The sequence below is a fragment of the Ascaphus truei genome, chromosome 4 (assembly GCF_040206685.1).
Source record: "Ascaphus truei isolate aAscTru1 chromosome 4, aAscTru1.hap1, whole genome shotgun sequence".
In the NCBI taxonomy this organism is placed as follows: domain Eukaryota; kingdom Metazoa; phylum Chordata; class Amphibia; order Anura; family Ascaphidae; genus Ascaphus; species Ascaphus truei.
Window position 1 is genome coordinate 409,694,803 of NC_134486.1, and position 23,942 is coordinate 409,718,744.

The window sequence follows — 23,942 nt, forward strand, 5'->3', positions numbered from 1 at the left end:
TTCAGGCAAAAGGTGACACATTGTGTTTCCATTTGCATGTCATTTCCCAGAATCCCTTGCTGCAGTGGAAACACTGTATGCTGGGTGATAATGGTGAAAGGCAGGGTTGCAGACCTGTCTAAGACATGTGAATGTGCTCACAAGTGATATTCTTTATTTGCTATATGCTAACGGTGTAGGTTTTTTGTTGCCTTTTTCACCCACCGTAACTTAAATAATGTGTATGGTAAATCCTGCAGCCTTGATATCTTTCCCTGCAGGTATTTAATAAGGAGTTGGAGACTGAGTTTGATAACTTTGAAGACTGGCTGCATACCTTTAACTTATTACGAGGGAAGATTGGGGATGATGATGACACTGTGAGTGAAGAAGAGAGAATAGTCGGAAGATTTAAAGTGAGTATTACTTTCCAATAGAATGAGACATTTCTTTAGATCTATTAAACACTGACAGGCTCAGCTTGAAGCCACACTCTGGCCTCATTTTGTTATTGCATACGATCCGGGGGGGTGGGTGGGGAAGGGGGATCTCCGGAGCTGCCCATACTATTCTCAGATCCAGGGACCCCACGCCTAAGATACTTACGCGTGAAGTTACTGATGCTGCAGTACTTCCTGGTTTTTGGATGAGATTTAAATGGCAGCCTAGTAGGAAGCTGCAACTGATGAAGTTGTGGCTCCCTGTTGTCCCGCTGGACCCACAAGATTTGGCGCCCATTTTGTTTCCTATGGAGGGAGCACGGACACCCGTAACTACACCAGTCAGTGGTAAATATCTGGGAAACCATGAGGTTATCGTAGCTGAAAATGACATGGTTCAGCCCCATAAAACCCCATGGACTGCTGCTCTAAGATCTATTCACGTGGATGAGCATTATGCTGTTCTTAGGCCTCACGCCATTTTGTAAATAAATACAGGAGCACATTTATTCTGCATCAACCTTCATAAAGTTAGAGCAGCCACTGGCGAGGACGGGGGGTGTTACGGGAGTAGTTTTAAGTGGGTGCAGAGCAGATTTCACCTGTTACACAAAGTCACAAAAACGTTATACAGTTACTAACAAGCCCAAACTAGGGGGTTTTTTTTTTGCAGCTACGTCATGCGATTTGTAACATTTCTACCCTAGGGTTCCATGTGTGTGTACAAAGTTCCATTACCCGACGACATTACAAAGGAAGCCGGATATGACCCAAACTTTGGCATGTTCCAAGGAATTCCCAACAATGACCCAATAAATGTGCTGGTCAGAGTGTACGTTGTAAGGGTAAGTACATGTATGTCCATGATAGCTAAGAATAATGAGGCTTAGCGTGTCAACTACCCTCATGCTATTATTGTTCAATCTAATAGATGGTTTATTTGTGTACAATGTAACTTTGAGATTCAGAGACTTTACAGAACTAATACATCAGGTAGCAAGTAAAGTATTTGAAGTGTTGTCCGACTAGAAAGGCTATCACTCTATGGATTGAGCGTAGCATCATTGTTTATGGCTTGTCTGGAAACGGAGGTCTTTTCCTGCCAACCTCCAGGTGAAGTATCTTGTAGGTGATACAAAGAAAAATACAATGGTTTATAAGCTGACTTAGGTTTTAGCACTGCTTAGAAAATATGACTCGATGTGGATTTGTTGACATCTTACTTCATAGTAGAGTATCCAATAAATATTTTCCAGAACATAACTATGCTGTGCCTTTGATATTGATCAGTATTCTGTTTTGTTTTATATTCTCTATCCCAGGCTACAGACCTGCATCCAGCTGATATCAATGGCAAAGCAGATCCTTACGTGGTCATTAAACTGGGCAAAACTGATATAAAAGACAAAGAGAATTACATCTCTAAGCAGCTGAACCCTGTCTTTGGAAAGTGAGTCATGCAGAACCAAGGTTTTGTCAGACTTAACATACACAGAAAGATGTTTCCAGAAGTAGGAAACTGTTTACATTATTGTATGTCTCTCGGACAGGTGAGTGTATCGCATTTCTACAATGGGGAAAAAATTACCAACGTTATGCTTTCCATCAGGTCTTTTGATATTGAGGCTACTTTCCCCATGGAATCCATGCTCACGGTGGCGGTATATGACTGGGACTTGGTGGGAACTGACGACTTGATTGGAGAAACCAAGATTGACCTGGAAAATCGTTATTATAGCAAGCACAGGGCTACCTGCGGTACCTCACAGACTTATGCCATGTACGTATGTCAGGACATTGCTATAAAATGCATGAGTTTTGTAGGTATATGTACTGTATGCCACCTCCACTTGATAGGTCTTTGTAGGGTGCATTAGTATTTTGCAGAGATCTTACTCCATCATATTTTCAATTCTTGCCTCTTGTTCTTATTGTATTAAGATGCAAACTCAGAGTAACATTTGCAGGCACTGTTAGAGACAGGGAAAAGCAAAGCATAGAAGATGTAATTATTTCTGAAAACCTCATTATATTTAAACAAAGGGAGGTATAAGATTCTTCTGAACACAATCCTAGTTATGCAACCTCATGGAGAAGGGGTATTGTTTAACACATTTTCTTACAATGTTCAAGAAATACCTTTAAAATAGACATTGCAGTGCATGTAACTATTGCATTTGTGTGACAATGAGTTAGTATTCTACATAGATCTGATACCTGTAACGTCCATCTTCAATGATGCTTACTTTCCATATACAGGGAAATATATAAGCAACCAGCAGTAAACTAAAGTGCAAAAAATGCCAATGGAAAATGCAAATATTTGTCACACCATAAACAGAGAACTAATGGTCAAACAGAAGAATACAACTCAATAACCAAGCAATCGACTACAAGGGAAAATTTAAGTAGTATACAGTATTAGCTTGGTGAAGAACACACAAACATCCATTCTATAAATAAAAGGCAAATGCACAGCGCACCAGTGGTGAGTATCAAATGGTATATTAAAACTCACACCATGTGTATCATGAACGTACAATTAAAACTGATAACATGCGCCCCGCACTGCATTCCAGTCGGCGGGGGTCTGCAGATGGAATACAGCAAGGACCTGGTGCACGGGGTCCCCAGACCACAAAATCCCAACACTGTGAGAGGCAGGAGGGTGAGCGCGTCAGAACGTGTGACGCGATGACATGAGACGCTATAACGATACCTCATCGCGTTTCGCAGGTATAACCTGCTTCATCGGTGGTTAACATTTCAATGCTGGGCTCTCTTATTTATACCCGCAGATGGTAATAAGTTAATTAATCAATCAATAGGAGCCCAAAAATCTACTCGCCGAACAAAAAAATCTACTCGCCACCTAGCTCCATCCTAGTCCCGCCCCCAGGCCCGCTTAAAAAAAAATTGGATAAACTCCTAGTAAGAACAACATTTGTTTTTGACATAAGTTTATTTATTGTATTACATTATACTACAATTAGTCGTGCGTGCGTGCGTGCGTGTGTGTGTGTAAATGTCGGATTTAGAAAAAAAAAGCCAGATGTGAACGACTAGTTTCCTGCACCCTTTAACCAGTGTCAGGATGCCCCCGCTTCACAATATCTAAAGCAGCAATCCCACCTGGGATCTTACCTGATCCGCAGTCCCTCAATGTCCAGGTACCCTCATTCCCGCAATGTTATATGTTGGAAGGGAGGTGTTCCCTACCTGTGTTCTGGGTTAGGCGGGATTCCTATGTCTCCCGTGTGAAGCTTGAGTCAGATCTGGAAGAAAGCAGTATAGGTTATTTCTGTGTAGGTGTAGGGCAGATAAGATATATATATGGGGTAAATAAGATATCCAGATCCAGAGTGTGAGACACAGAAAGACAGAGTGTGTGTGTGTGTGTGTGTGTAACACAGAGTGTGTGTGAGACAGGGTGACACGGAGGGTGACGGAGGGTGACAGGGTGAGACAGAGGGTGATAGGTTGAGACATAGGGTGACAGGGTGAGACAGAGGGTGACAGGGAGAGACAGAGGGTGACAGGGAGAGACAGAGGGTGACAGGGAGAGACAGAGGGTGACAGGGAGAGACAGAGGGTGACAGGGAGAGACAGAGGGTGACAGGGTGAGACAGAGGGTGACAGGGTGAGACCGAGGGTGACAGGGAGAGACAAAGGGTGACAGAAAGTGAGACAGAGGGTGACAGGGTGAGACAGGGAGACAGGGTGGGTGACACTCTCCTACTTACAGTACACACACACACACTCCCACTTATTATTTATTTATTTATTTATAAAATATTTTACCAGGAAGTAATACATTGAGAGTTACCTCTCGTTTTCAAGTATGTCCTGGGCACAGAGTTAAGACAAATAATACATGTTTACAAATACAGTTACATAACGAACAGGGTATACATTATATACAAGACATTGCGTGCACAGTTAGAGATAATATATATTATAGGCGTATGAAACAATTACAGACCACATTAAAAGGTGAGACAGCCTTAGATTTGAAAGAATTTAAACTAGTGGTAGATGTGAGAGTCTCCGGTAGGTTCTTCCAGTTTTGGGGTGCACGGTAGGAGAAGGAGGAACGGCCGGATACTTTGTTGAGCCTTGGGACCATGAACAGTCTTTTGGAGTCTGATCTCAGGTGATAGGTGCTGCATGTGGTAGGGGTGAGGAGCTTGTTCAGATAGCTGGGTAGCTTGCCCATAAAGAATTTGAAGGCAAGACAGGAAAGGTGAACTTTGCGCCTAGACTCGAGTGATGACCAATCTAGTTCTTTGAGCATTTCGCAGTGATATGTGTTATAGTTGCATTGGAGAACAAAACGACAAATTGAGTTGTAGAGGGTGTTAAGTTTGCTACAGTAAGGTGGGTTTGAGGTGCCGAGCCATATACTATGTCTCCATAGTCAATAATTGGCATTAGCATCTGCTGTGCGATACGTTTTCTGACCAGGAGACTTAGGGAGGATTTGTTCCTGTAAAGTACCCCTAGTTTGGCATAGGTCTTGGTTGTCAGGGTATCAATCTGCATCCCGAATTTTAAGTGGGGGTCAAACCATAAGCCCAGGTATTTAAAACTAGTGACAGGTGTTAGGGTGGTGTTAGTGTTGGTTCTAATCTGGAGCTCAGTCGCTGGAAGCTTTAAAAATTTAGTCTTGGTCCCAAACACCATTGTTACTGTCTTGTCAGTGTTTAAAAACAGTTTGTTTTGGGAAATCCAGTTTTCGAGTCTGAAAAAGTCAGACTGAAGTATGTGTTGAAGGTCAGAGAGGCTATGGCTGTGTGCATATAGGATTGTGTCATCTGCATACATGTGTATTGAGGCTTCTTGACAAGCTGTGGGAAGATCATTGATGAACACTGAGAAGAGTAGGGGCCCCAGAACAGAGCCTTGCGGGATGCCACAGGTGATCTCCAGGGGGTTAGAGTTAGAGCCAGAGATGGACACATGTTGGGATCTACTTGATAGTTAGGACTGAAACCAGTTTAAAGCCTGCTTCCCTATTCCAGAGCTCTGGAGTTTGTTGAGCAGGATAGCATGATCAACAGTATCAAAAGCCTTTGCAAAATCTAGGAATACTGCACCAGTGAGTTGACCCCGTTCCATTCCACACTGGATTTCATTGCAAACTTTTAGCAGGGTAGTTACGGTAGAGTGTTTGGGGCGAAAGCCAGATTGGAATTGGCTAGGGAAATTTGTCTTGTTATAGTAATCGCTTAATTGGGAGTGGACACATTTTTCCATGACTTTGGATAGGATTGGGAGAAGGGAGATTGGCCTGTAGTTTGAGACAGTGTTTTTGTCCCCACTTTTGAAGATTGGGACAACTCTTGCAGCTTTCCAGGTCTTAGGGATATGGCCTGCAGACAGGATAGAGTTGACTATGGAAGCAATTGGTTTGGCAATTGCTGGGGCACCAAGTCTTAGGAACCTAGATTGTAGTAAGTCAGGTCCACATTGGCTGCTTAGTTTTAATTTGAGAAGCGCTTGTGTAATCTCCTCTTCGGATACTGGGCCAAATTTTAAATTGTGGGCAATGTTGGGAGGGGGTGGGGCTATAGTGGTACTCCCAGGATGAGATTCAGGTATGTGGTTTGGGTTGCGTTTTGCTAGTAAGTTAGTAGCATACCCCACAAAGTAATCATTGAATGCATTTGCAATGTTGGTGGGGTTTGTCAGAGTAATATCCCCCTTAGTGATATTACTTGGCTGTTGATGGTTAGAAGGCTGGAATATGTTGTTGATAACCTTCCAGAAGTTAGCTGGGTTTGATGTGTTCTGGAGGAGATTGTCAGAGTAATATTGTGCTTTTGCAAGCCTTGTTTACCTTGTGCACATGTTCCGCAGGCATCTGTAGTGATTGAGATCCTTGGTAGTGCCAGTTATTTTGTGGCTTTTCCACAAGGCATCCCTGAACTGGTAGAGTGCTATAAGGTCAGGTGTAACCCATGGAAGGTGGGCACCCCGTACCCTTATTCTGCGTAGTGGAGCATGGGTATCACAGAGTTTTAAGAACTCGGATTGGAAATAGTCGAGCGCAGAATCAGGGTCAGGAATTAAATCGATTCTGTGCCATGGGCAATTGGTAAGGTCACCCAGAAACTGTTGTGGGTTAAAGTTTCTAAATGTTCTAGTGAGGAGAACTTTAGGGCTTGATTGGGGCGGTTTAATTTTCCTTACACAGTACACTATTGCATGGTCACTGAAAATGTCAGGAAGGATGCCAGAGGATTGGATTCTGCTGGGATTTGAGGAGAGAATCCAGTCTAGCAAGGAATGGTTGTGCGATTTCAGGTTTGTTCGTGTGGGTTGGGAAATGAGTTGCGATAGGTTAAGCGACTTGATTTGTGTGTGGATTTTGTAGTTTTTAGGGTCAAGACAATTGAAGTTGAAATCCCCAAGAACTAGCAGCTCATTCTGAGAGGAAATGGAGCCAAGAAACTGGGTGATATTAGTCAGAGATTGTAGAGGGGCTTTAGGGGGGCGGTAGATGCCAGCAATCACACACACACACACACACACTCCCTCTTACACACACACTCTCTCCCAGTTACACACACACACACACACACACACACACACACACACACACACACACACACACACACACACACACACTCTCTCCCACTTACACACACACTGTCCCACACACACACACTCTCTATCCTCCCCCCCCCCACACACACACTCTCTCTCCCCCACTTTCTCTCTCTCTCGCTCCAACTTACAGACACAGACACCAACCCCCTCCCCTCTGTGAGAGCGAGTGTCCGCCCTCTCAAATTCCTCTCTCTCCCTCTTATCAGTGGTGCCGACAGGAGATGAAATACAGCAGTGACCGAGTGGCTGCTCTTATGGCTGAAGCCAGCTCACTGCAGTGGTATGCTGCATCTCCCTCTCTTCACTCCCCCCCCCCTCTCTTACCTGCCATGAGAGTGAGGAAATCCAGCCTGGGACGCTCACTCCGTCCGCCTCGCCCACGATACACACGGAGGCAGCAGCAACACGAGCAGCACTTCCTCCAGCCACACAGCGCCGCTCCGCAGACACATCCAGCTAAAGCCACAATCTCCAGGCCTCTCTCCGCCTCTGGTCCCGGCAGTTGCTAGGAGATCCTTAGTGGGGGAGGGCGTGCCTGTATGCGCCTGCGTTGGTGTGTGGCGTAGCGTCACTGCAGTGCCTCCAAGGGATGTCTGCGGCTTGGCTATTCTTCCGGCGTCCCGCGTTGCTAGGTGACCCACTTGATCGCGTCCCGGCATCCTGAAATGAGCTGCAGCACAGCAGCGGCACTCGACAGGGGGTTAAATGCACTCGCCAGGGGGTTAAATGCACTCGCCCTGGGCGATCGGGGAGATGCATTTGTCGAACACTGTGTGTGTGTGTGTGTGTGATATCAATTTGATAATAATAAATAAAAATAATTCAAGGATCCATGTTTAATTAGTGCTAAATTAATAATTAAGTGAAAAAAATAGAAAACCTTCATGTACAATGAAATAAGTAAAGGTGTACTAAATAACAACCAACTAAAGAGAATATTCTTATATAGTAGATGAAACTATATTACCAATATTACATTCCGGTTTCAAACCCCCTTGGTTTTTTTACCCTTACCATGCACAGGAACAATTTGTGGATACCTTTGGTAAATTGGTTGAGGGAGATTGTTTAAGGCTTTGTTCTCATAATCACATGTTCAAGCAAAAGCTTAATTCTGAAGAAATAAAAAAAACTATTCACGATTTTGAAATAGTCATTCGTATTGCTGACAAAGGCGGTGGGATCGTCATTCAGAATGCAGGTGACTATTATATGGAGGCCTGTCAATTATTATTTGATAAGTTCTCCTATTTACTTTTGGAAACTGATCCGATCTGGCTATCTCAATGAATTCAAGGATATGTTGAGTACTGCCATTAAAAATATTATTGATAGCAAGAACATGAATTTCTTTATGTCAAGGAACAAGTGATTCCCATAGGGTACCATATCCCTAAACATAAAACAACTTTAATTCAACCACCAGGATGCCCAATAGTATTGGGGATTAATTCCCTCACCACCAGCATGTCATTTAACATAAATTTTTATTTACATTATTACATTTAAAAAAATGTAATTAACTTTTTTTTTTAATAGCTTGAGTTTTATTGTTAGTTTTTCACAACATGAAACATACATACATTTTGGGGGTAGGTGGGGGAGCACTTCATCCAAGTAGTATCTGAGATTGAGTGGGTAGACACATAGATTGGCGACATTGGATGTTGCCTCTCTATATACTGTACCAGTATTCCACATTCCAGATGTGTCCAAACAGTTGGACACTTTCAGGATTGTGACAATACGCTCCCAACCTTGCAAAGGAAGTTAGTTTTGCAACATAATTACTTTTTATGTGAGTCCAAATTCTACCGACAAGTTGGTGGCACCGCCATGGGCACGCGGTAACCTCTACATGGGGTATTGGGAGAAGGAAATCCTGCAAAGTGTTGATGTGTCCTCTCCACAGCTCATATTGTGAAGAAGATACATTGATAATACTGTCATCATATGAGATGGGGATCTGGAATCCCTATTGGATTTTGTCTCCCTATTGAATGTCAATATGTTCAATTTATGTTTCACTATTGAGTCTTTGGGAGACAGGCCTATTTTTTTTGACTTAGAGGTTTACATCAAAGATGTCAACATTTGCACCAAGACTTTCTTCAAGGAAGTGTGTGTTAATGCTTATTTAGCTCCCTCCAGTAACCGTAACATTAAGTGGATACACAATATCCCGTCGTTTTAGGAGGAACTGTACAGAAGTGTTCCATTTTGTAGATCAGGCCAACCTTTTGAAAGATAAATTTGAACATAAACATTATGATAAGGGAGTTGTTGAAACAGGCATTAAAAAACGAGAGCACCTCTTTTGAAATATCGTATGGTTAGCAAGCAGACCCATGGAGATGTCCCTTAATTAATCCCTCAAACATCTATTAGTCCAATGAAGTCTGATGATTTGGGAAAATATAGATCAACCCAAACTAGTAAAGTTCAGTGATTGTACAAGGATGTGTCCTTGTTTATTACTTAATTCAATGGTGACCATTGTCAAATCAGGAATATCATATCCCACCAATGGAATATTTTGAAGTTGTACCCTACTCATGTATCATTTTTCCCTCACAACCTAAGATTTTAGCGACCAGCTTAATTCAGAGCACTGTACCTGCACTTTTTCAGACATTTAGTCCTAATGGCTGTTTTAATTGTTCAGGATGTAAAGCGTGTGAATCTACAGTATGAGACCTGCTAAACCGTGTAAATCCCATATTACCAGTGAAATGTGTTATGTTTTTTCCCTGATCAACTGCAACACTAAATGTGTTATATACCTATTGCAGTGCGATAAGGTGCCTTAAAATTAGAATCTTTGATCATCTAAGAAATTTTAAAAAGAGCACTAAGATTTATTTGGCTAAAGGTAAACCTCTTACATACATTTTGGATCACTTTTGTATGGGTACATGAGTGTGAATCACTAGCATTACATTTTTCTGCTACACAATCCCTTAAAGATTATATTAGATCTGGTAATAAAGATCTATATTTATCACAAAGGGAACAGCACTGGTTGGGTTTTAATGATGTGGTTGATATCACAGCCTTTTTGAAGAGAACATGTTTTTAACATACAATTTCTAAATTAACTTTTTTTTAAAGTATTTTAGGTTTATTCAAAAATCAATATTTAAAATTATTGAGTATTAATAGTATATAAGTGGTGTGAGTTTGTACATAATATTTGTATATAATAATTTTAATATATATATATATAGGTTTTTTTATTCATATATTTTGATATCTGTTTAGTTTTTTGTGTATTTCTTTTTATATATGTTTTTTGTTTTATTATTGTGCATTGCATTTAGAGAGACCACCATCCTCATGAATACATGTTACTTAGGTTCATTGTTAATATGTAGGTTTTTTAAATGACAGTATGCACATATAACATTTTGTTTTGTCATATCACTTCTCTTTAGATGTTAGTTGTTATTTAGTATTGTTTTACTTATTTTATTTCCATTAGTAAATTAAGGTTTTCTGTTTTTTCACTTAATTATGAATTTAGCACTAATTAAGCATGGATCCTTGAATTATTTCCACTTATTATTATCAAATTTATATCACACATGTATACACACACACACATATATATATATATATATATATATATATATATATATATATATATATATATATATATATATATATATATATATATGCAAATATAACTGTATGCTCATCTGCATGTCTTAGGCAGGTCTGCAACCCCGCCTTTCCCCATTATCACCCAGCATACAGCACTTCCACTGCAGCAAGGGATTCTGGGAAATGACATGCAAATGAGCACACAGTGTCACTTTTTGCCTCAATAACCATTTTTAACATGGTTCCCTATAGGCTTAAGCTTGCTGCATGGTCACAGCTTTGAGCACAGCCAGGGTTAAGGTGCATACCCAGAAAACCACCCACAGACAGCTGTTTCGATCTTGATGGGTCTCATCAGTGTGGGGTTGATTTTACTGGGAATGCAAGAGAGGCTATGGGATAGGCTAAACCATAATACTGAGTTAAGTTATGGTGAGTAAAAAAAGTGACAAAAACCCTCCACAGGAAAGCAAATATGCAAATATAACTGTATGCTCATCTGCATGTCTTAGGCAGGTCATATATATATATATATGCATTCCTCTCCTTATATGAGTTATTAATTCAATGGGGATTGTGCTCTCCTTTGGATGAATTAATTTAAATGTTGTTGATTTCTATTATGATTATGTCCATCAGATGTAACGTATTTTATGGGCTCCTATTGATTGATTAATTAACTTATTACCATCTGTGGGTATAAATAAGAGAGCCCACCATTGAGATGCTAACCCCTGATGAAGCACGTTGTATGTGCGAAACGCGTTGAGGTATCGTTATAGCGTCATAGCGTCTCATGTCATCGCGTCACACGTTCTGACGCACACACCCTCCTGCCTCTCACAGTGGTGTGGTCTGGGGACCCGGTGCACCAGGTCCTTGCTGTTTTCCATCTACGGACCCACGCCGACTGGAATGCAGTGCGGAGCGCATGTTATCAGTTTTAATTGTACGTTCATGATGCACATTGTGTGAGTTTTAATATACCATTTGATACTCACCTCTGGTGCGCTGTGTCTTTTTGTTTTGTGTCCTTGGAGATCTGGCTGGATTTCCTTTTGTGGGCGAGCAGAGCGCTCATCCAGGACACATACTGCAAGGAGGTGATCCTAACAGCAAGATCGTGTTCCCATCTCTCTGATCGTTGGGAGAGTCTGCGCGATTGGGACTTTTCCTTGTGTATCCATTCTATAAACACTATATGAAAAATCAACAAGTGGTATTTTTGCCTGTTTGTTACCGTAAAGCTCAGAGCATTTTTCAGCCTGTGACTTAGAGGGTTAATCACAAATCAGGGCACTATCACACTGAAACTCCCCTTCACTTCAGTGGAAGTCTCGGTGCAATAGTGCTCCGATCGGCACTATTGCAGTTTGATGAATGACCCCCTAAAGGCTCTTGATGATGAGGAGCTAATAGCATACCACCTTGTTTTGATTCTGTCTCTTCTCACAGAGAAACATCCGTACAAAATACAAATAGCAGCTTCCTGGGTAACTAAGCAGTAAGCATATGTCAGAGGCAGCAGTACTCCATGTATAGTTCACTGTGCTCCAAGTGGGAGGGAATATTAAATGTGGCCAGAACACGCTCTAAAATGATACTGCTGCCCTAAGAAATGAAGATTTTCAGATCATATCTCTGATGTTATATATTTGAAAAGAAATAGAGATTGTATCTGTGTATTCTGCCCTTCGTCATGTTATTCTTGTATTTTATTCTCCGTCGAATCGCCAATTTTATTTCTTCTATAAAATAGTTTAAGTGAATACCTTTATTCAAATGATTGCTTTGTACTTTCCGCAGTCATGGGTATAATATGTGGAGAGACCCAGTGAAGCCCACGCAGATCTTATCAAAGCTTTGCAAAGAAGGGAAGGTTGATGGACCACATTTTGGACCTGGTGGTAGAGTAAAAGTCACAAACCGCGTATTTACTGGTCCTACAGAAATCGAAGATGAAAATGGTGAGTATCTTTACTTGTACCATACCTGGCACGTATAGGGAGTATTTTATTACAGGTTAAATGCTCAATGTTCCTTTTCCATGTGACACCCTGCAGGTCAGAAGAAACAGACAGATGAACACTTGGCTCTCTCTGTTCTCCATCACTGGGAAGAAATTCCTCGGGTGGGATGTAAGCTGGTTCCTGAGCACGTAGAGACACGACCCTTGCTAAATCCAGATAAACCTGGTATTGAACAGGTAATGGCAGCTAATACTTGAAGCAGATTATACTGTTTTTCAAAGCCTGATCTTGTGAAGATCAGTTTCCACCTATCTCTACTGGAGCAAGGGGAGGACATCTTAGGCAGAATCCAAGTCCTCATATCTCTGTTTCTGATGCAGGATACTTTTCATTATTTTGCAACTTTAACTCTTTTCTATTACACCCACACCATGCACTCTAATTACTAACAGTCCAGCTGAAATGCAGTTGTCTTTATACTGGACTGTAGTTGTATTCAATACAGAGCTCTCTTTAGGGGATCGGAAATTACATTTCCTACCATTGGCAGAGCAGGCACTTTGCTGATATGATTTTAGAACCAGCTCAACAAGCATCAGAGGCCTTTCACTTTCACCTCTGGTTGAGCCCAGTGAAGAGAAGTCAGTATGTTGAGAATTAGTCCCTGGGTTAAATTGGAGATGACAGATATATAAATGAGTGCAGTAGTGGATGATGTCACTGGTTGGTTGACATCATCATCTTCATCTTTTACATGCACTCTTGATCTTTGCAAATGGAAAACCAATGACTAATCTCTGATTATTTATAAGGATTCAAAAATAATATTCTGTTGATCCTTTCCTGGAGCTACTCATTGGAAAAGTAGGCACTGCTTTGGGAAAACAAAGTTCTCCCAAGGAATATCGAATGGCCTAGAGTCAACATTTGTAGTACATTTCCTTTTCTTGTGGAAATCACACTTTAGTGGCAGTCAGAACTTGTGCATCAGAGTTTTACTGGACTCTAGGCATTAAGAGGAAACATTCTCTGAACTAAGACGTTAGTAAAATTGATATTCCAACTCATGCTTACTGAGCACTGGCGTTTGCCCATAACTGATACACGACTATTTTATTTATTGTTTATTTCACAGGGCCGGTTAGAGATGTGGGTGGACATGTTTCCAATGGATATGCCTGCACCGGGTCCTGCCATCGACATCTCCCCACGAAAGCCAAAAAGGTACAGAATAAAACTTTCTTATGCCATTCTTAAATAAAACCTCATCCAACAATTCTATCACTGTCCTCATACAGGATCCAGAAACTTGGTATATTGTAGTTAATTTGGAGAGTGTTTGCAGTGTTGGTAACTTGACTCCATGTAATCATGAGATTGATATCTATTCCTTATATGTTTTGTTCCTAGTACATTCTAGTTCACAATAACTGTTCATTTCTATGGAATACCAAAGGTAGCAAGATAGCATCATAGACCAATCCAGGGTGTATTTCATGGAGCAAATTAGATTATGACATTCTAGGGGCTTCTCAAGTCTCAGCTTTACACTGAATGTTTATAACCCAGGAATACTTTGCCACTTGGACATATTCCAGTATTCCATTCATCTTTAGCATGACCAGGTCTAAAATAAATCCTGCATACTAGGTAACCTAACTAAATGATGCTGAACAATCAGAACTTCAACTTGAAACAGTGTCCTGAATATAAAAAGTATGGAGGATAGACAGCACTCTAAGTAGAACTAATGTATTAGAGCTTAAGGCACCAATGGTGCAACGGGGAAAAGGAGGGACCCTAAACCCTCCACAAACTCAATAAACAAAAAAAGGAGTTCCCAGCCCTTCAAAAATAAATCAGAATAAGTAGTACAGAACGTGTGCTCACAGTGATGTGAGACAATCAAGCACTGTATAGCATGCACCACGAGGGTAGGGAGGGAAAGAGGCGTAGGAGAAGGAGGGGAGGGGGAGACAAAGGGATATAGGTGTAACGGGTATTCCACCCCACCCAATCGCATATATAGTGTGGGGGCGTAGAACATGCGGTGTTACCGGTGTGGTGCGTATACCTGCAGGCTCACAGGAGGTCTGAGCCTCTGCTAGTGAGAGCCTGGGGTGAATCCTCTGGAACGTTTCTTGTTTCAGCGCCTCCACCTATGTGGGATTCTATGGAAATGTAGAATGACCCTAACATAGGAACCCACTCAAAAACCACATACACCAGTATTAGGGATAACAGGTTTACTGAATGAATAACACTAACAAAGGATAACTATTACATCACAACATTATAACATCCCCACACGGTGCCCACAGCCCAACCCTTGTCCCGTGGTCAGCGCTGCCACTATGTGTTAATAGAATGTTATGGTCTGTTGGTGCACTTGTAGAGTACCTGCCGAGTGCTCCTGCACTCGGGCCTGCAAGGACCTTCACAAAGGCTCTGTCGTTCTGGGATCCCGTCTGATCCGGTCCGGTGAATCCTTGCTTGGGGTCCGCCAGGGGCGGTCCCACCCTGAAGATAGTCTTTGTCTTTGAGCACCGACTTGGGCCCAAATCTCTTTCAAGGAACTGCAGCATCCGCTGATCCCTATCTAAGACTGGCACTACATGACACGGTCCCTAACCTAGGGCCTGTCCCTGTAACACCACAAACTGGGGAGTGAGGACCTCTCTGGGATCTAAGGGGTTAATAACCTGCTCCGTTCCCCTTACTCTTCCCAGTCCTGACTCTCCCTAACACTAACTAACGGGGCAGCTACGCGCTACAACCTACTGAATGCGTACAGCAACTTGCTGTACACTAACCCTATGCCTTCTTGTCAGGCCTCACAGCACTGCCCGCCATGACCCTGACAAGACAGCACACTAACGCACTAAGGGCAGCGTCCCTATCTTGGGCCGTCCCTCAGCGCTTACCCACTAACCTGGTGGGGAGTTGGGGCCTACCTGGGATGTAAGGGACCTTACGCGATGCAGGAGCTTCACTCACTCCCTGCACCCTTCCTTCCCCTTCTGCTCCGCTGCTCCAACTAACTGCGTAGCTGCATCCCAAACAATGTATCTCTTTCCTCCAGGGCAATCCTTCAGCCCTGTTGGCTACTCCAAGGCACCTGGTGTGCTTGGCCCTAAGCCTCATGGGAGTTGTAGTTCCGTGGAGGCTGCAACTACATTGGGGCCGCGTGCGCGCCTTTACTGCGCCTGCGCGAGCTGTCTGGGGCTGCCTCACTGTTCTCTGGCCTTTCCCTACACTCGCGCGACTTCTACCTAGCTCTAAAAACCCTTCTGCGCATGCGCGAGCTGTCTGAGCTGCCGGGGGCTTACTGCGCATGCGCGAACTGAGGCGCAATGGCGGCGCCCTTACCACCCGGCTCCAAGAGCGCCGGGAGCCCTGTAACACGCGTGCGGCCTTGGCAACCGGCCGCACGCGTCCCCGGCAACCCCCGAGCCGGGGCCTGACCGCCCTCACCCCTGAGATTGCCGCGCGGTGCCGCCATTTGACTCGGCTGCACCCGCGATCGTCAGCAAGGTGAGGGAGGTGCTGACAGGCTGGGGAGACCGGGCTACACTGGGGTATAAGGGGGGCAAGTGCAGTAGAATGTTTATATCCTTACCCTCTTTCCCCTCCCTACCCTCGTGCTGCATTCTATATAGTGGCTGGTTGTCTCACATCACTGAAAGCACACTTACTATTATCGTTTGACATTTTCAATACTATATACATACTGTACAGTATACCTCACGAACATCCTACACTTGTGTATAATGCTAACACATTCACTTATACCGTATATTAAACATCATTTGGCATATCCATATTTCCCTCTGATTTATTTCTGAAGTGCTGGGAACTCTTTTTTTTGTTTATAGTGTCCTGAATATGAACGGGTTATGTGGGAAAAACACATTGAAAATGCATCAAAACTGCTGTCTGACCCGACATTAAATAGCACTAAAGTTATTGTGTATCTAATAAGAAGATAATAAGAAGATAACATTGATATGCTAAACACAATCTAAATTGCAATTTGATGTTATTTAATTGGGAATGGGGAAACCAAGAGGTGGTGAGTTCAATGTGCTACATTTACTGTCAGTCTTTATATCCCAGCATTCGGGGGCCTCAGGTTCCTGTGTTATCCAGCGATTTATATCATTTATTATTATGAACTTTATTTACATGGCGTCAATATATTCCGCAGGGCGGTACAATATGAGGGTAAGGACCAGAACAACACAAAATACATACAACTTAAAACATAATGAAACAATAGGTAATGAAGTCCCAGCTACGAGAAGCTTACACTCTAAAATATAACTTAACTCTTTCCCTGTCAGCAGTCCCATCAGCTCTATAATTGCTGAAGAGACATTCATTTCACTGCTCCGAAGGTCCTTCAAGTAGTACTGTATGTGGGTCGGGCATCTCTAGTGCATAATTTAAAAAAAATCATAAGAATAATCTGTAATCTGTTAATTGTCAGCACCTTTTAGAAATTACACTACAGTATGAATTGCTTCTTTTTTTTTTGGCATAGCATTGATAAAGATGTCTTCATAATATGTATTTTAAATATAAAAAGAATGGTACTCCTGATGTTGTGTGCCATGTAAAGACAAGTGTTTGTTGGTGTTCTTTTGGGGCAAGTAGTCTTTGCAACGTTGGCCGTTTGGCTCACCAACATTGCGAAGCTGTATAAACATCTTGATAACCTAGAGGTGAACTGCATTCCCGAGGTGAAACACCCACCATGGGACACATGCGACGAGTGCCGGTTACGGGTTAACGCACCCGTTCTGGCGTTGACGCCCAATGGCTTGAATAGGAGTTGATACCGGGATGGGTGCGACGGCCCGTACCATCACTCGATGCACGTGCCGCTACGTTTCCTAAACCCCTTCTTAGTTCTCCTAGGAGTAGTGATGTGTGATTATCTATCCCAGTTCTCTCCATTCTTTAAGAATCTGTCCCAGTTTCAATATTTCAAGAAATGTGCGGAGACGTAAAAATGTTGTTCGAAGGCTACTGGTGGATTAACAAGGCAAGAAAATGCGTGTTGCGTGAATATGAATAAGACTTGCAAGTATTTGCAGCTTTTAGCAAGGTCACACATACGGGTTGTTTAGGGGCCTATGTATAAAGCATCACCAAAAGCTATTGTTCTACTTTTTAAAGTGACGCACAGAAGACGAACAAATTCATCCACCCAGGAGCGCCAATGTATATAAATCATTTTTTTGCGCTATAGAGTTAGAGGTGAAGGTTAGAGGCTTTTGCTGGCGCATGTATGCAAATGATACGTACAAAAAATTGCCCGAATACCCCCAAAACAGCGGCAAAATCTATTGTCAACAAAAGGCGCAACTAGATGCAAAAATGTCTTAATGTATTCCTATGTTTGAGCCTGACGTACAGCGCGCAGCAAATAAGAATATGTACCCCAAATATAAGAACAGGGATAAGCATGTTAGAACACGAGTCACTCATTCTTTCAGGTAAGCAAAGGCATCTGGGACGCTGCTCGCTCTTTCACATAGACTTCCATACATACTGTCCTCTTTCACATAGACTTCCATACATACTGTCCTCTTTCACATAGACTTCCATACATACCGCGGTCTGTCACATAGACTTCCATACATACCGTGGTCTGTCACATAGACTTCCATACATACCGTGGTCTGTCACATAGACTTCCATACATACCGTGGTCTTTCACATAGACTTCCATACATACCGTGGTCTTTGACATAGACTTCCATACATACTGTGCTCTTTCACATAGACTTCCATACATACCGTGGTCTTTCACATAGACCTCTACGTAGGATTTTCACATTTGGTATTTTGGGGGGGAGAATGTATCACATTTGCCATGACCCCACATGTGCACATCTGTATCTGAGGCAGTTAACCTAAAATGACCCCCATGGCCACAGGGCATAGTCACCGAACACTAACAGGAGTGGATGGTCAATATTTTTAGTACTGTTTGGATTATGTAAGTATGTCCCTTTCTAGTATTTTCCCTGTAAACAATTGTAATGTAAAACACATGTATCATATAACTGACTTCCTTGTGTTACATCAGTAGTTGCACATCAAATTAATTGTATGCATTTTGTAAAAAAAAAAAAAAAAGTTTTATAATCACACCAATAAAAAGAATGTGCATCCCAGTTAGTACTAAATAGTACTCAAAGTATCACAGAGTAACTGTGTGGTTGGGCCCTGTGCTATTTCAGAGGATCCCCAAGCACTTAAAGCTGCAGTTCAAGCTGCCGTTTAAAAAATAAAAATAAATACATTCAATATGTGCATCAATACAATCTGCACACTGACAAGTGATTAGCTAAGTTGCCGATCGATTTGTTCTCCTGTAATCGATCGCTGAAGATTCGGCTGCGGGTTCTTTATATCACTGTAAGGGCTGGAGAAGATTACCTAGGATACAAAGTTCTGTGAGGAAGATCATGTGATCAGGCAGGCACTATATACAATTGGTGCACTGCTAGAGAGAGGGCAAAAGGGGTGTGCCAGAGCCTGTCTCAGAAGAGGTAGGGGATGTGACTTTGTAAATGGTTGCTATAGAAACAAAAATGCTGGTTACATGAGAATACATTAAACAGGTCTTTAAAAATAGTTTTTATTTTATTTTAAATGCTACGAGTATTTTCTCATAGTACAGAACCGATTAATTTAAAACAAAAAAAAACACCTGTAGGATATTGCTTGAACTGCAGCTTTAAGGGCTTAACGACAGCGAAGTGATCGTACTCGCAGAACTACTTTCCATTTTAAGCGCATTGTCTCAGCCGGAGACTTTATTCGCCCTGTAACCCTTGCCTATAAAACCAGACACCACTGATAACATTCACTTTGAGTTTCAAGTTCTTGCCAAGTCCTGGGCTCCCAATATATATTCCTAGATTATATTTTTTTCAATCTCTTTTTTTCCCCACATTCTTTGTTGCTGCTCAGTAAAAACCGCATCTACAGCCAAGGATGTTATTCTGCGCTCAAATCATCACAACAATCTCACTGTCACATTTTTGCTCCTATACTTTCTCTCTAATAGTGTGCACAATGTTCTCAGAGCTATGCAGAGACTTGTACAGGAGCCGTTCCCTGAAGGTCTCATTACGATGCTATGGGGCATATGGAGCTAAAAGGAGTTTTGTTTGTTAAAGTCTCCACCCTTCAAAACATTTGTAGAAAGAGCTTTGGGTCGATCTTTTGTCAGTAAGAATGTTTTGTTCATTTGCTAGATCTGGTGACATATTTGACCCACCGTTTTTGCATCTATAAACCATTACTAAATTATTGGTCATTATTATTGTCTCGCCAAGATCACGAGGAGATAGCTCTCAGGTTCAAAGCTGTTTCATATATCGGTGAATGTCCAATTACTAGTTGACTGAAGATATGTTGCTAATTCATTGCCTTGTAACATCATCATCTTCATCACCATCACTCCAGGGGTGTTTTGAAGTGGCCTTGGTCCTCGTGCTGTTAACCCCTTCCATGCTGGCTTGGTGGACAGGGGCAGTGAAGGCATATAGGCGGGACCTCTTCCAGGGGTTCATTACGTCCCAGGGCTTCATTAAAAAAAACAACCAGTTTTTATTTCATCCTCATTGAGCAGTAACTGAAAATATGAAATGTAAACGGTTATTATCAGTGTAACATCTTCTGCTCGGGGAGAACACAGAAATGTTACCGGTGTACCGTCTCCAAGGTACCCGGTCTCCTCTATACCTCACTCATTGTATAAAAACATGGATAATGAATGTGTATTTTAGTCATTTAACATCAAACACATTCGTATTCAAAAGGTAAGTGCATTATAAGAGGCTCTAACTTACACAGCGTCTTCACCTCTCGATCAAGATGTTGACAAAAATGTTCTAGTGATATTACCCACAAATTTTAAATATATAAAGCAGATCCTTATGTATGCCATATCATTCCTTACATAGTTCCTCCTCACCTTTCTTTCATCACTTGACTACTCTGTCTTATTTGTGACATCTTCATATTAATAAGCAAATGGGCATAGACTTAGCTGCCACCTGACAAACTCAAACACAGCCAACAGTTGTTGTATATGGCCTTTTAAATAAGTGATAATTAATAACGCGTCGTGGCTATCGCTGTTTAGAGAATAACCCCTATAGTACAGTATAATGATTAAACTCTATCAAGTCAGTTGTATATGATTACATATATACACTGGTAACACATGTCCTTAGTATAAGCAAATATATAAATATTTGGCATTACTGTAGAATAGAAATGACGTATCATGTGGAATCCTGTGTTATCTTAGAAGAAGCTCTGTTTGTCCTATGCAATATGTCATTCTAATTGACATCTTATTTTTATAACTGATATTACACTGGTCTTGCTTTTTTGAACTAATGTTCACAGTTCTGCCATTTCAGGACATTTCTACAAAAATAATAAAGAAATCCTGACCCAAGATCTTGATTGACACCATTATAGTACGTACAGTATAATGCCAAACCCCCCCTCTGTTCCTCCATATGATCACTCAATGCACTGTAGGACATTGTAGCTTGATATTTTGGTTTAGAGAGACTCATGTTCAAAATGACTCTTCCAGAGAGAATTTCACAGCGAACATGCACTTTGATGTGTTTGATATAGAACCCTCACTTAGCTCAGTGTTTGTAATACACTGATTGATGGGCAGAAGATTTCGTTTAATGCCCATTGCTAAAAGCCCCGAAAATAACGTTATTCAGGAGCTACTCCGAGCCTGTGTGGTCTCAGCCATGCTATATTTTGGGCATTTGCAATCACTTTACACTGGAGATAAAGTTGTAATTAAACGTAAATAGCCTTCTTATCAGAGCTATGGCTATCTGATGATAAATTGGACCCCAATGATACACAAAATATTGAAATCAGAGATACTGTATAGGTACAGATCATTATAATCATAGAATTTAGATTTATTAGTATAGCAGTATTAGTCACTTGTTTATTGTATTGTGCAGTTCTGTAAAAGACTCACAAATATCAAGTGACTATATCAAGGCCACAAAAAGTGAATCAGGGTCATCTTAATCCAGGAAGGAATGGCCTAGTGATGGTAGCGCAGTCGATTAATTCAAATTCTAAGAGGATTATCCCCAAACACACATCAATTCAAAATGTAACTTGACCTTCATTAAGAATCTCCATCCCAGCTGGATTCCGGGATTGCGGATCAGTCAGTGGCGGCCTTCCCACTTCCTTCTCTATCTTCTCCCGCTCTCACTTCCTTCTCTGCCCTTCCGCTCCACGTCCCCGTCTCACCTTGTGTCACTATCTCCTTGCCAGATACGAGCTTAGAGTGATAATATGGAATACAGATGAGGTAATCCTGGAAGATGATGATTACTTCACAGGAGAGAAATCTAGTGACATTTTTGTCAGGGGGTACGTACATGCGCAACCTTGACTTTGTGTTGTGTGTGGGCTTCTGTGTACACTTGTGCCACACACACCGGGTCTTTGCGTTGCCGCTGTTGCCGGTTTATTTTTTTCGCTTTTTGTGTCGTGTGCGATTAACAGAATTTTGCTTTTTTTTTTTCTTTGCTTCTTTCCGTTTGGTTTCTTTTTTTTTTTGTCCCTCTCCCTCGTGTTTCTCGTCGTGCTGTGGCCACCTAGTTTTGAGCTGCGTATTATTATTTGGAACACTGATGAAGTGATTCTAGAAGATGATGCTTTCATGACAGGAGAGAAGATGTCTGACATCTATGTCAAGGGGTAATGATGCACGGCCCGTTTCCCCTTTTGTCCCCGATACCCCCTTCCTACCCTTTTCTCCCTGGGCGTACAGAATGTGCACATCCCCCACCATCCATCACTGCTTGTGTCACTGCACTGAACTGCACTGCAATGCACCCTTTGCCTGCCTACTCCCATCTCTAGCTTGCTTTTGGGTTGCTATGTGGTGGTCCTGTTGGGTTCTTTATCAAATGAAACTGCTCTTCAGTCTTTGAGGTAACCAAACTGGGTTGGGCTTCTTATGAGGCAGCAGAAAAATGAACATAAAAAAAATCCAACACACTAAGACTTCTGTAGACCTGTCAAGTCTCACAGATTTGAAGTTGGTCATAGAAACCTCCATTGCGTCTCTCTCATTGACAACTATTCTATTAAAATTCCATAATTTGGTTAGGATTCCCCAATTTTCACTGATTTGGGTCTTTGAAATTTGACATCTCTGCCTTTGATTTAGTTGATTCTGTATGGGTCGACGTGGGCGGTCAAGTCATTTTTGGCCGAGATTATCCATTGAAATCAACGGGCAGTTTTGGCTGAACATGGCCCGATTGACCACTTTGGATCATATTGAATATTTATATTGAAATTGAACACAGGTTGAACTTCACATGTCTTTTTTCAACCTCATCTACTATGTAACTATAAATAAGCCCCTAAATGGTACTGTAGGTGGGTAGGTTTGCTGAGCCCAATGACGTCTTAGATTGAATAAAGGGCACACACAATGCACCATCACACTCCTCACCTAAAGCAATGTTCTCTGTACCAGTTATCCCTGTGATGTTGTCCTGTTTTGGATGCTAGCAGATCCTCAGTGACTCTTACCATTGATTTAATTAACTGGCACTGAAAAGTATTTATAAAGTTGCCATTCTTAGATATCTATGTACAGTACCATTATCTTACATACATATTAGGATGGGGAAAAACTCAACTTCAACCACAGAAATCTATTTTGGTTCCTTACAAACTCAGTCTCCAAATCCTAGTATATGTACTTAAAATATAATTGCACCCATTATATGCCATCCATGTGACATTCCAATATATCATATTTGCATAACTTTTTTGTACAATCGTTGACTTAAATGGTTGGGTTCAAAATAAATATAGCAAAATGAAAAAAAGAATGGGTTATCAAGTAAAATATACAAAGATTGAAGATAAATTGAAGGATTTCATTTGAACAGGCCGCAAGGTGTTTTTCCGGCATTCGAAGTTGTCGTATACAGTTGCACTTCTTAGTAAATACAACCCGTAGTCCGTTTTTTTTTTTTACGTTGCATAGATGCCAAGGTGAGGCCTTCATAATCCCAAATCAGTTTCATGTAGACCCTACTGGGATACATTCTCAAACCAATTCCCATTCAACCCTCAGCACTGGAGAGGTCTTTCTCACCCTGGTACCACCGCACAATCCCGCCAGCTAGAGATGATTCCAGGAGTGGGTGTTACTGCACACAGTGCTTCATGTGTTTGCACCAACAAAGAGAGAGACTTTATTTTGTCATTTCACGTGTATTTATCCATGCAT

General features: G+C 41.7%; 1 protein-coding gene across 11 annotated transcripts in view; it reads left to right on the forward strand.

Annotated features, from left to right (window-relative positions):
* The window catches only part of OTOF (otoferlin), a 398,008-nt gene that overhangs the window by 355,380 nt on the left and 18,686 nt on the right, over positions 1-23,942 (forward strand). For 6 of the 11 annotated variants that reach the window (XM_075598742.1, XM_075598745.1, XM_075598746.1 and 3 more), the window contains exons 35-42: positions 261-395; positions 1,127-1,264; positions 1,742-1,869; positions 2,029-2,199; positions 12,441-12,601; positions 12,698-12,840; positions 13,740-13,828; positions 21,959-22,057. In XM_075598742.1, the coding sequence (XP_075454857.1) occupies positions 261-395; positions 1,127-1,264; positions 1,742-1,869; positions 2,029-2,199; positions 12,441-12,601; positions 12,698-12,840; positions 13,740-13,828; positions 21,959-22,057 (1,064 nt within the window). Of the gene's footprint in view, positions 1-260; positions 396-1,126; positions 1,265-1,741; positions 1,870-2,028; positions 2,200-12,440; positions 12,602-12,697; positions 12,841-13,739; positions 13,829-21,958; positions 22,058-22,288; positions 22,388-23,942 lie in introns of all 11 variants that reach the window. The other 5 variants (XM_075598737.1, XM_075598743.1, XM_075598744.1 and 2 more) reach the window with 2 other exon arrangements.